Raw genomic sequence first — 11958 nt, 5'->3', positions numbered from 1 at the left:
CAATTTTGTAAAATGATGGAATTCCAAGTAACTCAAGACATTTATTATTGGACAAGTTAGGTGATATATGGGCACCCTCAAGTTATACATATACTCTTCTTTAGCTTTATTAAGGCTAAGTGAAAAATAAAATGGTGGTTTCACATTTTTTTTTTATTTTAATTTTACCTATCAATTTTTACCATGTTTACCATCAGTTATAGGTATGTATTTATTTATTTTACTTTTAAAAATATTAGAATCCATAAAAGTGCATGTCTAAATATTATCAAACTACGTATTTAGATTTATTTAATTTGAGATCAGGAGGAATAAAAGATGAACTTCCATATAATAAAAATAAATAAAAAATTCTATTATTATCCCAGTAAATTCTATTGTTATTTATAAGCCAATCTTTGAGAATAATTATTTAAATAAAAAATTTTAGTTTTAAGAAAATTTAAACAATGACATCAAGGTCAAATATTTATTTTGTTCATTTATTTTAATATCTTTTTATGCATTAAGATTATAATTATTAAAAAATTATATATTTTTTTACACAATATTTTTTTTCTAAATTATTAATATATAGAAATTTATCCTTTTTTAACAAGAGGTATATATATATATATATATATATATTATGATAGGAAACCACTAAATTATGTCTTGGTTCTTACTAGAGGTATATAAATAGTTATATTTTTATGACAAAATATTTATAAAAATATCTAAATTATTTTATTTCATAATAGTATATGTAAACAAGGACCATATAAGCAATATATATATATATATTTATATTTAATTTTTCAAAAATTATTTTTTGGTGCAATGTATTTCTTTTATTTTTATTATTTTTATTTTTTTTGTGGATGGGGTTAAAGATGTCCATGGAATTCATTTGTGGGGGTTTCTTCATGGTACTATCCAGACACTAATCATGATTTTCATCCCTGTCATATGTCTTAATTTATATTTAATTTTACAGCTAATTAATTCCCATATATATATATATATATATTTATTATTCCATCCAAATATTTTTATTATATAAATATTACAACCAGACCATCCTTGGGCTTCTACCGCACACTTCCTTTGATTTCCCTGTTCTCTCTCTCACACAAAGATCAAATTTTTCCCACAAAAAGTTGAAAATTGGAAAGAATTTCAAGAGGGCTTGTAGATCTCGCCTGCCGATTCCCTCTTTCAGCTGAGAAAGTTGGGAATTTGGGCGTGATTTGATCCCCCTGAAATGCTGCTGCTTTAGCTGAGGAATCGGTGGAGGACTTTGGAATTTTTTTCCTTTTTGAGTTTGATTTTTTTGGTTTGATTTTTTGGGAGGAGATGAGTGCATCGAGGTTCATAAAGTGTGTTACTGTCGGTGATGGCGCTGTGGGCAAGACTTGCATGTTGATTTCGTATACTAGCAATACTTTTCCCACTGTGAGTCTTTGTTTTTAGTTTCTTTTTTGCTGATTTTTTTTAGGGTGGGAGTGTGAATTTGTTCTTGTTTGTTCTGTTGCTTGATTGGAACTGGAAAGTTTGTTTCTTTTTTGTTTTCGCATGAATTTGATCAATGGGGCTTTATTGCTTGAGATTTGATGCCTATAATGGATTTTGTTTTGAGGGGGATTATCAATGGAAAGGAGAGGTTTTTCTGTGAGATTAGAGTAAATGGAGGCAATTTCATTATTTATTGTGGTTAATTTCTTTTCTTTTGGATTCATGTGAAATTTTTGATGAAGTAATTGTTGCTACAAATTGTTTGTCTGTTTTGTTGTCATTCTAGACATTTGGAATTAATTTAATTGCCGGAGGGGATTTGATAGATTTTAAATTTCTAGGGTTCTTGTCAAAGAGCTTCATCTTTTGGGTTTTTGTAGATTATGTGGCTTTTTAACCTGGGGAAATACTTGGAAAATATGGCTGTGATAAGATATCATTTTGGATCGATTGTTATTGCATTTTGAGTTTTGTGGTCAAGGAACTCTATGGTCTATGAGAGAATATTTTTAATATTAGTAGTTAATGGTGTTTAATTGAATAACTATCCTTTGCTGAGATTGCTTATTTTTCTGAGGCTAAGTAAGGTGATTTGTGTTAAGTTTTCGCAAGTTATTTGGTTTGTATGAGTTTGCTTTTGAGCCTTTTTTTTTTCCTTCTGAGAAGTAGCACATACTTTTCTATGGTAATTGTTGTGTTCTGTGTTGAAGGGTAAAATATAAGAAAGGTTTGCATTTGAATAGTTTAATGCGTCGTATTATTAAATTTGTATGAATTGTAAATGGCTTGAAAGTTCTCATTCTTAACACTTTTACTAAACAGGATTATGTGCCAACTGTCTTTGACAATTTCAGTGCGAATGTGGTAGTTGATGGTAGCACTGTTAACCTAGGTTTGTGGGATACAGCAGGTAAATGCTTAGTTTCTCGTCTCCAGTTTCTGATCCCATCTTTGTAATTTGCTTGCGCTCTGCCAAATTCAATCCGATGCTTTTACATCAGCCTCATTTCTGGTCATTGCTTACATGTTATAGGCCAAGAGGATTACAATAGATTAAGACCTTTGAGCTATCGTGGAGCTGATGTATTTCTTCTGGCCTTCTCACTTATAAGTAAGGCCAGCTATGAAAATGTTTCTAAGAAGGTATTAGACTGGCACTCAGTTATTTATTCTTTTTTTTTTTTCTTTTTTTTTTTCATTTATCAGTTTGTCTAACAAACGACCTAAGTATTTGTTTTTCTGTATACTGTCTTTTCTGCTTTCCAGTGGATCCCAGAATTGAGACATTATGCTCCTGGTGTTCCTATAGTTCTTGTTGGGACCAAACTTGGTAATTTTTAACTTTTAGGCATTTACATATAACATTCTACTTTTAAAAACTTAAAATATTCTCTTGCATTTCCTTCACCAGTGTTTTTGTTCAGGTGAACTGAATATTCTGTTTTACATTTGGCATTAGTGCTTCACTCTTTATTTTTTTTTCTTTTCTTGTTTCCAATGATCTTTGTAGGGAGAAAAGAGTTGAGCCATTTTGTATGAGCATTATAGTTGATTGCCCCAAATTGTTTCACTTTGTTTTTACTATATTATGTTTGCTTTCTTGTTTCTTTGATGAGGGACCGATGCATTTAATTTTCTGTCAAATATGTTTTGAAATTTTGATTTTTTAACGAGTAAGGATAAAAATTTCCTGCTGAGATGTTAATTAAACTAGCCATAACAGCTTGGTGGATGGGGTGGTCAATAAAGAATTATAAAGTTAAATTGTTATATGTTGTCCATAACTAAAGAAAAAAAGAGGTCTTTGTTATTACATTATTGGTTATTGTTAAACACTTTTCAATTATCTGCTTTGACTAAGCGATTAACATGCAGAGCTATGTTCTTTTTTTTGGCTGTATGGTATTTTTGTAAAGACTTGTCGTTTTCTGTGGATTAGTTTTCCAATTTGTCTGTGATATATTCCTTCTGCTTTATCTTTTCTCTGTTCTCTGGAGCATTTCAAGTTTGAAAATTTCTGTACTCTTTAGGTTTATCATTATAACCCCTTGATTTTGCAGTGGTTTCTTAACCTGAAATGTGTTCAATTGGTTATCAAGTGTAGATAATGAGTTGTCACCATTTTATGTCTTTTTTTATAGTTTGGAGGGGAATTACAACTTCATCAATTTTAGCCAGTTGAACTGATTTTGCTGTAAATTTTAGTGTTATATTATATGATAGTAAGACCTAATCAGTGTACCATATTAAATTACGATGGCTTGATGTGCAAATAAAGGATTTGATGATGAACTTCTTCATTACATCTTTGGCCATGATCATGAAAGTTTACAAACACTACCCTTACTAAATTGGCTTGTAATTCTTTCAGTATTTCTGCATCGGGCACTTTGAAAATTTTCCTTCAGGCTCATTAATTTATGCTTTGGTGGCCACTACTTTTGTATTGACTGTAAATAGAGTATTTCTAGACTTCTAGGATAAAAGTTTACTTGCCATCTGGGATTCAATTAAGACTTTTTCCTTCACTTGATTTAATTATTATATATAGTGATCCTCTGTAAATAATTTCCACTTCATTTGAGGCTCCAAATTATTCAAAAACTCGATGATCATGCCAAAATTGATTTGACAAGTCATCTGCAAAACGATAAAGCTTCAACAGGCACATCTAATTCTTCACTTTTCTGTCATCTAACAGTTGCTGTGTCCTCTCTCCTTAGATACTATTCCACCCAATTTGTACGCTTGACTTGACCAGTTATTGGTTTATCTATACTAATTTTGAAGCAATGTCATAATAAGGTTGTGAGGAAACTGCATAACCTCATTGCCCCTAATTATGTCAATAACCCCGAGAAACCCTCTGGAAAGTATGATACACTATCCAGTTGCCTCGCAACTTCCTTACTGTCACCAATGTTACAATTATTTTTATTCTTCCATCTACAAACTAGAAAATCTTGTACCAGTTCTTTATACCCTTGCATTTTGATCAGATTCATTCTTAGATACACTGCAATCGACCACTGAGCAAGGGTTCCAACCTGACAACTCTGATCAAAATAATGAATATTAAAATCTTTACTTAATAGAGCATGGGAAGTGAACATTTTTAGTAGGTGTCAAAGGACTGCAGCAAACCATTTGCGTATTGCAGATTTATATTTAAGTATCTGCTGATTTGAATTAAACATTACAAGAGGTTGTATTTAATATAGAAGGCATTATAATGATCAGGAGTCGTTTGCATGTGGCAGAGAAGTTTGAAAAGTTTTTTTTCAGTAGACTGTGCCCATTGAAACAATATCAAATATGACAACCATCAATGGTTACTGTTCAAGCATCAATGAATGGGCATGATGGAGACATGGATGGTTCTTTCAATTATGGTACTCTGTCTTTTCTTGTTCTCTGTCTCTCTTTGTTAAGGGATGGCTTAGATAGGATGGGAAGGATTGAAGGGAGAAGGTTTTGATCTAATCCATGGGGCAATGAAGATGAATATTGTCACGGGACTGACCGAGCGTCACTCGACCCGTGCGGCGATTGGATATGAACTACTGCTTTATTATATCACTGCCATATGATGCATATCTAATGGCTTTGGTGCGATTCCCCCATTGTAGGCTAGGATTTTCCCTGAAATTGGTTTGCTACTTATATAGGGTTGAGGAACATCTTAGGATCTTCACCATGTCTGTTCAAGAAATTTTAATTGGCAAACCAAACTTATCTATTATGCATCTTGTTTTGTGGTTTTGTGAATGATCACATGTCTGGCAACTTATTCATCTGTATATATTGTATATAATGTTTGTTTCCTATTGTTGATTGTCTTTCTTATGTTCTGATGGTGATTAGATTCACAGCTCAATATTCAACATGGTTTTTATTTCCAAGCATCTTACCTTTTGTTATTGCTAAAGGGTCATGGATAAAAAATCACAGAAGTATACATTTAAGAAAGCTCTGTGATTTTCTATTCGCAAATGTGGAAATGTAGTAAATCTTTTTAAACAGCTTCATTCTTATCTCATTTTGGGCTTCGGCTCAATGCGGCCAAAGTCATTTGGTGCAAAATTTAAGAGTTGAGGGTGGTCGAACTCACCCATCTTTCCTTTGCATAAATTGGGAATGTTCATCGCTTCTTCACTCTCCCTCCTTACAACCCTGGGAAAAAATCTCTGCAATATTGAACTTTGATGCATTGTACATTATTTATTAATTTTCCTTTGATTGGGCAATTTTTATATTAAAAGTCCAATTAGGGCAAAGTTTAGATTCTTTCTCATATGAAAATTCTATTGGTTAGTATGAATGGGCATTTCAAATCTTTTGCTTGTGGTTAATTTTAGACTTACTCTCCAATCAGTATTTGCATGCTATGTATATTTTCATGATTTTCAACTGTCTCACAGATCTTCGTGATGATAAGCAGTTCTTCATAGACCACCCTGGCGCTGTGCCCATCACTACCGCGCAGGTAAATTCTTTTTTTTTTCCCCTTGACATTTGGTGTGTTCATGTCAAATATGATAACTACTTGCTCGTCGTTCCATATTTTACAGGGTGAGGAGCTAAGGAAGCTAATAGGTGCTCCTGCCTACATTGAGTGTAGTTCCAAAACACAGCAGGTATGTCACTTAATCAGCACTCCATTTTCTTTTCTGTGTTTTATGACATGTCATCCATTCACTAAGAAACTATGGTTTGCAGAATGTCAAAGCCGTCTTCGATGCAGCCATTAAGGTTGTTCTCCAGCCTCCCAAACAAAAGAGGAAGAAGAAGAGAAAGGCACAAAAGGGCTGCTCCATCTTGTGATCGGGAAACAACGGACGAATCAAGCATTCTGGTTTGCCACAAAAATTCGGTTTGATCCTTAACTGTCACCATAACCCTGCACCACCTTCAGATACCTTTGGCATCTCAATTACTCTTTTGAGGGAATTTATCTGGCATTGTTTTATTTTACAGTCACCTTCTGAATCACTGATGATTGCATGGTTATGTAGTTTGTTTGTTTTGTTTGTGGCATGTATAGAGAGCCCTTACATTGTGTTTTGAATCTGGCATTGTGTGTGTGTGTGTTGGAATATTATTCGCTTTTTCTGCTGTTGAACCTATTATTACTATGTTTAGCTTGTTTCTTCGTCGGGAATGAAGTTTATCATCATTTGAATGTGAAATGAAGGAACCTCTCTGGGTTGTAGGGCATGGGGTTGACTACACGAAGAAAGTTCATAAACACGGTCCTTGCGGTTACTGGTTCAGGCTGACAGGTGTGGTCCTTGAGGTAACCGGTTCGATTTCATGGCTTATACCTGTTTGCTGATGAGTTTGCGGTGATGCTGAATTAGAAGTTGGAGAAGCGCAGAATGTTCTTGTGATAAGAACACAAGTGAAGATGTTAAATTAATCGAGGAAAAAGAAGAAAGAAGATGAGAAGGTTATATTTGTTGAGGAATTGAAGCAAGAAGACAGAGTAGGGAGCATGGACTGAGGCCATAGAGAACAAAGTAATTAGGATGTAATTGGATGCAAACAACCCTTTCATCCTAATGCTCAAAGCCAACGACTTAAATACCATTTAAAGTGCCCAACACACTTCTCTTTTAAGTGATTTCAGTATTCAACTTAATTGCTCAGGTTTTCTGTGGCCAGTCACATATTTGACTTAACCGAGAGTTGGATTTTTATTTTTAATGCATAGTTTTTTTTTATCATGATGAGTGATCAGGCTGTTAAGAAAGACAAGAACGTGCACAAACCTGGGTGAAACAAGTGAGGGTAGAATTCGTGCATACATTGGTGCTGGAATTGTTCGTATAAAACTACTATTGATACTCTTACAAATGTGTCTTTACTCATGATTCAAATTTCTTTCACCATTTGTGAAGAGTTCTAATGGGGATATGGTTCTATAGGTGAAACGTAAATAAATTTTGTGAGTGCGTATATAGTGGTTGCTTAGAAATTATGTAACAAACTGTTTAAAAAAGTCATCATTCACTAGTTTGCTTAGATACTACTCATCATCTGGTGAGATATTATGTGCAAATTGCTTAGAGAATTAAACGCAACACAAACTGCTTTGAGGCTTATATATATATATATATATATATACTATGTTGTACAAAGATGCTAAATGTTTATTGTGCGCAACCCAACCTCTTAGATCCTTATGTATACTCAGTGATTTTTCCGTACCCAATTCCACTTCTTTGATGTCTGTGCTCAAAGCAATTGCTTAATACTACACATTCAAGTGCTAAGCCATGCTTAGCGTCTACTGCACCCAATCCAACTGCTTAAATACTTAAGTGCTAAGGTAACTTTTTTTTTTATTTATTTCTTAGGTACTTCTAAAAAAATAATAATAAGAAAATAAGAAAAATAAAAGAAGAATAATGACAAAAAGAACAACAAACATAAAGAGAATGAGAAGAAAGAGTTTATAGCCCAATAGTATTATTTCACTATAAAAGATGTTAATGTGAGACATTCAAAAGGCCTCGATCGAGTTCAAGTCCTGCTGGATATAGTGGTGATAGCAAATCTCCTGTTATCTGTGTATATAAGCTGAATGCTTATTTTTTTTTTTTTTTTTTTTTTTCAATGTGCATGCCCTAGATGGTGCTCATCTCATTTTAAAATAAGAAAAAAAAAGAGAAAAAAAAAAGAACAATGGCTATCATATATGTGTGTGTATATATATATATATATAGGACAAGAGAAAAAAGCAAAGGAAGAAAAAACGAATATCAATAAGTAAGAAAAGAATAAAAAGGATAAGAAGTTGGAAGTCATAAGAAAAAAAAAAAAGAAAAGAAAAGGTGGTTTGGGAATAAAAAAAAACTAATTGCAATTAGCTTTGAGAAAAGCTTTGACAAAAGGAAAGAAATTGCATGTAACTTTACAACTCTTCAAGGAACTGCAGATCATTTCCTAAAGTAGCACCAATATTCATTTTCAACATCAACCTTTTTGGTTGCTGCATGCTGTGTATTCCTACCATGAATGAAATCTTTGTCCATTAATTAATGTTCATATGGATTTCATATTTTTAATATGATATTGATGTGAATAAAGTTAGTTTAGGGAATAATTTTGGTTTAGTTGAGGGTGGTATTAAAATAAATAATACTGAATAGTGGGTTTCAAGAGTAATTCTTTAAATATACCCTCTATTTTTTTTTTAATTTTTTTATTTTAAATTGTAGTCCCTCTGCTATTTTAAATGAGCCACATCAGTTTTCTTTCTTGAAAGTTTAAGTTTTGGGGAATATACATGATTAAATTAAAATAGTATCCTTTCTTGAAAGTTTAAGTTAAATTGTAGAGGAACTAAAAAAATTATAATTTAAACTAAAAGGACTAAAAAATAAATTTAAAAAAGTAGAAGGATTATTCAAAAAATTAAACTTTTTTCTATGACTTACCTATCCAATGATTGGTCTTTAATTTACTTAGTATTAACGATGATTGTTGTTAATACTAATTAATAAATTTAAAATTATACATTGAAGAAAGCTAATAGAGCCAAGGATATTTAGTTAAACGGTACTAATCTCACTGTGAAAAATTTTTATTGTAAGACTTTCATTATCTAAGTTAAAAAAACACAAGATACAATGGTGCTAAGAATGATTATAAGATATTAGTTTATAACTTAATCTTTGTGTTTGTTAGATGAGGTCTCGTGGGCGAATTTTTATTGTCGTTTGTGCGTACGTACCGAACTATACAAGTTAAATATCTTCTATTTGTGAGTTAGACATGCATTATTTTATTGGAGTCCAGATGCATTGAATAGAGAAAAGAAGTGTCACATTTGGAGAAGGTTATTTGCATTTGGTTGCTAAACCAAATCCAATTAAATTTGCATATGTACCCCTGACAAGTTCATAATTGCATATTCATATATACCCTTATGAACTTTATATTTGCTTATACGCCCAATAAAATAATAACATTTATGTATAAACACTTGTTCTAAACATTGTTTTGCCTTAAGATTTTCACTCTCTTATATCATTTTTCATTGCCCACTTTAACATAATAATAAATAGAAAATCATAGTCTATTAAAAAATAATTTAACATCTGATTGAATCAAAATATTAATAAATAGCAATGTTTTCTAAAGGTATATATTTGACCTTTTTTTATAAGAGGAATTGCATGGTGCATCTCCCCATTTTGTCTATGGAGTAAAAATTCTTTTGACTTTTCTATATCCCCTATAAGTCCTCCCTTTTCTATACAAATACTTTCAAGTCCAACAGTTCACTAACAATGTTAAAAACAGGGTAAAATGTCTCTATTTCGCTAAGTTGGTTATAAGATTTTGAAAAAGGTTTGAAAATTAAATAGTTATTAAGTAACCATCACATCACATCCCCATACTCATCTCATCTTCTCCAGAGAAAAGAAAACCCTTTCATCTTCCTCCATTAAATGGCCACATCGCAGCCGGCCGACGTTCTTTTTGCTGCTATCGGAGAGAAGGAGAAAGCTTGAGAGCATCCTTTTGCATACTCCAAAAAAAAAAAATGAAGGCCAACGGCATTGGAGGCCAACACCCTTTGGTTAATCTTGCATTTATTATTTATTGTTTGTTAAATTGGATTATCATTGTGCAATAGGTTTGTGCCCTAATTTCAGTTGTAATGAATAAATCCGCAATGATGTGTGAAAACAACTGTGTTATGTGCTCAGAATCTCTCTAATAACATTGCTATCATCATGTGGAATTTATTTTAGGGCTAATATTTACAAATGTATTTGATGTTCAATTTTTTTTTTTTTGCTAACAATCCTGTTCCCGATGGGATTGTATCTCTTTGTTGTATTATGAATGGATGATTAACATTTGAAACCAAAGAAGATGTGAATGGATCATTAACATTTAGGATTAATGCGTTTTATTATGAATGGGATTACTATTCGTGTTTATTGTTTACATTTCTGTTGTTCTATTCATTTACAGAAGATAATTGTTTGCATTGTGAGTTCTTGTTGATATTATGGGCAAATTATATTGTTTGGCAAATATGTAGTGGGTTATAACTTTGTTATTCAAGAAGTATATGTCGTCTGACCAGTTTGTTTTGTTTGTGTGATTAGGAGGATTATGGGCGATAATTCAGGGAATCTTGTGAATGGACGTTGTTATTTAGCACCAGTTGTTGATACCATCAGCCAGTTGAAGAAGATGATGACGCGAAGGCACTAGGATATACTTCGACGGACACCATTCAGCCACCTCATGGACATTGAGCCCATAGTCCAAGAGCACAGTGTTTTGGATGCGTTAATGCAGTTGTTAGATGAAAGGAGCAACACATTCCATTTGGGGGATAGTTTTCTGCAATTCAAGGCCGAAGATGTTTCATTAATATTAGGATTACAATGTGATGGCACCGCCATTGACTTCAAAAGAAAAAAGGAATGTTGTGTATTTGAAGAGGAATACTTCAGTAAAGGAGTAGACCGAAACAGGGACTGCCTGGTGAGGTCGTTAGTGAATATGGTGGTATAAAAAGAAAGCAAGAAAGAAGAAAGTTTTGTGAAGCTTTTATTAGTGTACATTTTGGGATTTTTCCTTTTCCCTACAACTTTATGTTCGTCACTGGCATGGTTACCCACATATGTGGACAATCTATCAACAATAGGACAGTATGCATGGGCACAGGCTATGCATAAGTGGATGATGTACCTATCACAGCCGCCCGTGTGAAAGAGAGATGTGCCGGGAAGCAATCAAGGATAGGATATCTAAGGGGTTGTACTATGGCATTAATCATTTGGTTTTATGAAGTTACAGGTAATGGGAAGAAGATTCACTTTGGAAGGATACCACGCATTCTCTGTTATGGTGTTGGTGGCTATAAGAAACAAGCTGTTGTTAGTACCTTGATTGAATCACTAGTGGGCAAGAAGGTATGCATAGTTTAGCATGTAGTCGCGAATATTCTAATTTTGGTTTTAATATTATAATATAGTACTCATAAGTATGTGTATGAAATTAATATTTATAATTGTAATGTTGTATCACACCTATCGGTTCACAATTTGGCAAACTTGTTTACTTATTTATGTAAATGTTCAGTATGTTATATAAGATGTTCATTTTATGTAAAGATTTTTATGTATTAATTTCTAATGTACATTTTTTGTTGTTGTTTGGTGTCTTCTGCTAGTTTGTTCCACTCATGGCCGACGGATAATTTGAAGTTAAACTACTCAGATATGGAAAGGTACAATGAAATAACACATTGATGGTTTCAGAGACATCCGATGCTATCAAAGCACAAGTATGTGAGGACAAGGCGAAGGAAATTAGATGAGAAACTGAAAGGGGAGCCCTCCCAGAGGAAAGGTCAGCATAGTAGGCAGTCAAATAACACACAGTGGGAGTCTGGCCAGCAACCACTATTCTCAAGTCCAGTGAGGAAGGCCA

General features: G+C 32.9%; 1 protein-coding gene across 1 annotated transcript; it reads left to right on the top strand.

Moving 5' to 3' along the window:
* Window positions 1-1056: 1056 nt before the first annotated feature.
* LOC120275645 (rac-like GTP-binding protein 5) lies at window positions 1057-6670 on the top strand. The gene is made up of 7 exons (XM_039282282.1): window positions 1057-1434; window positions 2317-2404; window positions 2528-2637; window positions 2761-2824; window positions 5916-5980; window positions 6066-6131; window positions 6214-6670. The coding sequence occupies exons 1-7, from the start codon at window positions 1336-1338 to the stop codon at window positions 6316-6318; spliced, it is 597 nt and encodes a 198-aa protein (XP_039138216.1). The 5' UTR covers window positions 1057-1335; the 3' UTR covers window positions 6319-6670.
* The last annotated feature ends 5288 nt before the right edge of the window (window positions 6671-11958 follow it).

Source organism: Dioscorea cayenensis, chromosome 14 (genome assembly GCF_009730915.1).
Source record: "Dioscorea cayenensis subsp. rotundata cultivar TDr96_F1 chromosome 14, TDr96_F1_v2_PseudoChromosome.rev07_lg8_w22 25.fasta, whole genome shotgun sequence".
In the NCBI taxonomy this organism is placed as follows: domain Eukaryota; kingdom Viridiplantae; phylum Streptophyta; class Magnoliopsida; order Dioscoreales; family Dioscoreaceae; genus Dioscorea; species Dioscorea cayenensis.
This window is presented reverse-complemented; position numbering and strand designations above follow the sequence as displayed.

Excerpts from the sequence above, each read along its gene's own strand:
- LOC120275645 (XM_039282282.1), top strand. The coding sequence starts at position 1,336 with ATGAGTGCATCGAGGTTCATAAAGTGTGTTACTGTCGGTGATGGCGCT. Across the intron at positions 1,435-2,316 it reads CTAGCAATACTTTTCCCACT|GATTATGTGCCAACTGTCTT; the intron begins GTGAGTCTTTGT and ends TTTACTAAACAG. Across the intron at positions 2,405-2,527 it reads AGGTTTGTGGGATACAGCAG|GCCAAGAGGATTACAATAGA; the intron begins GTAAATGCTTAG and ends TACATGTTATAG.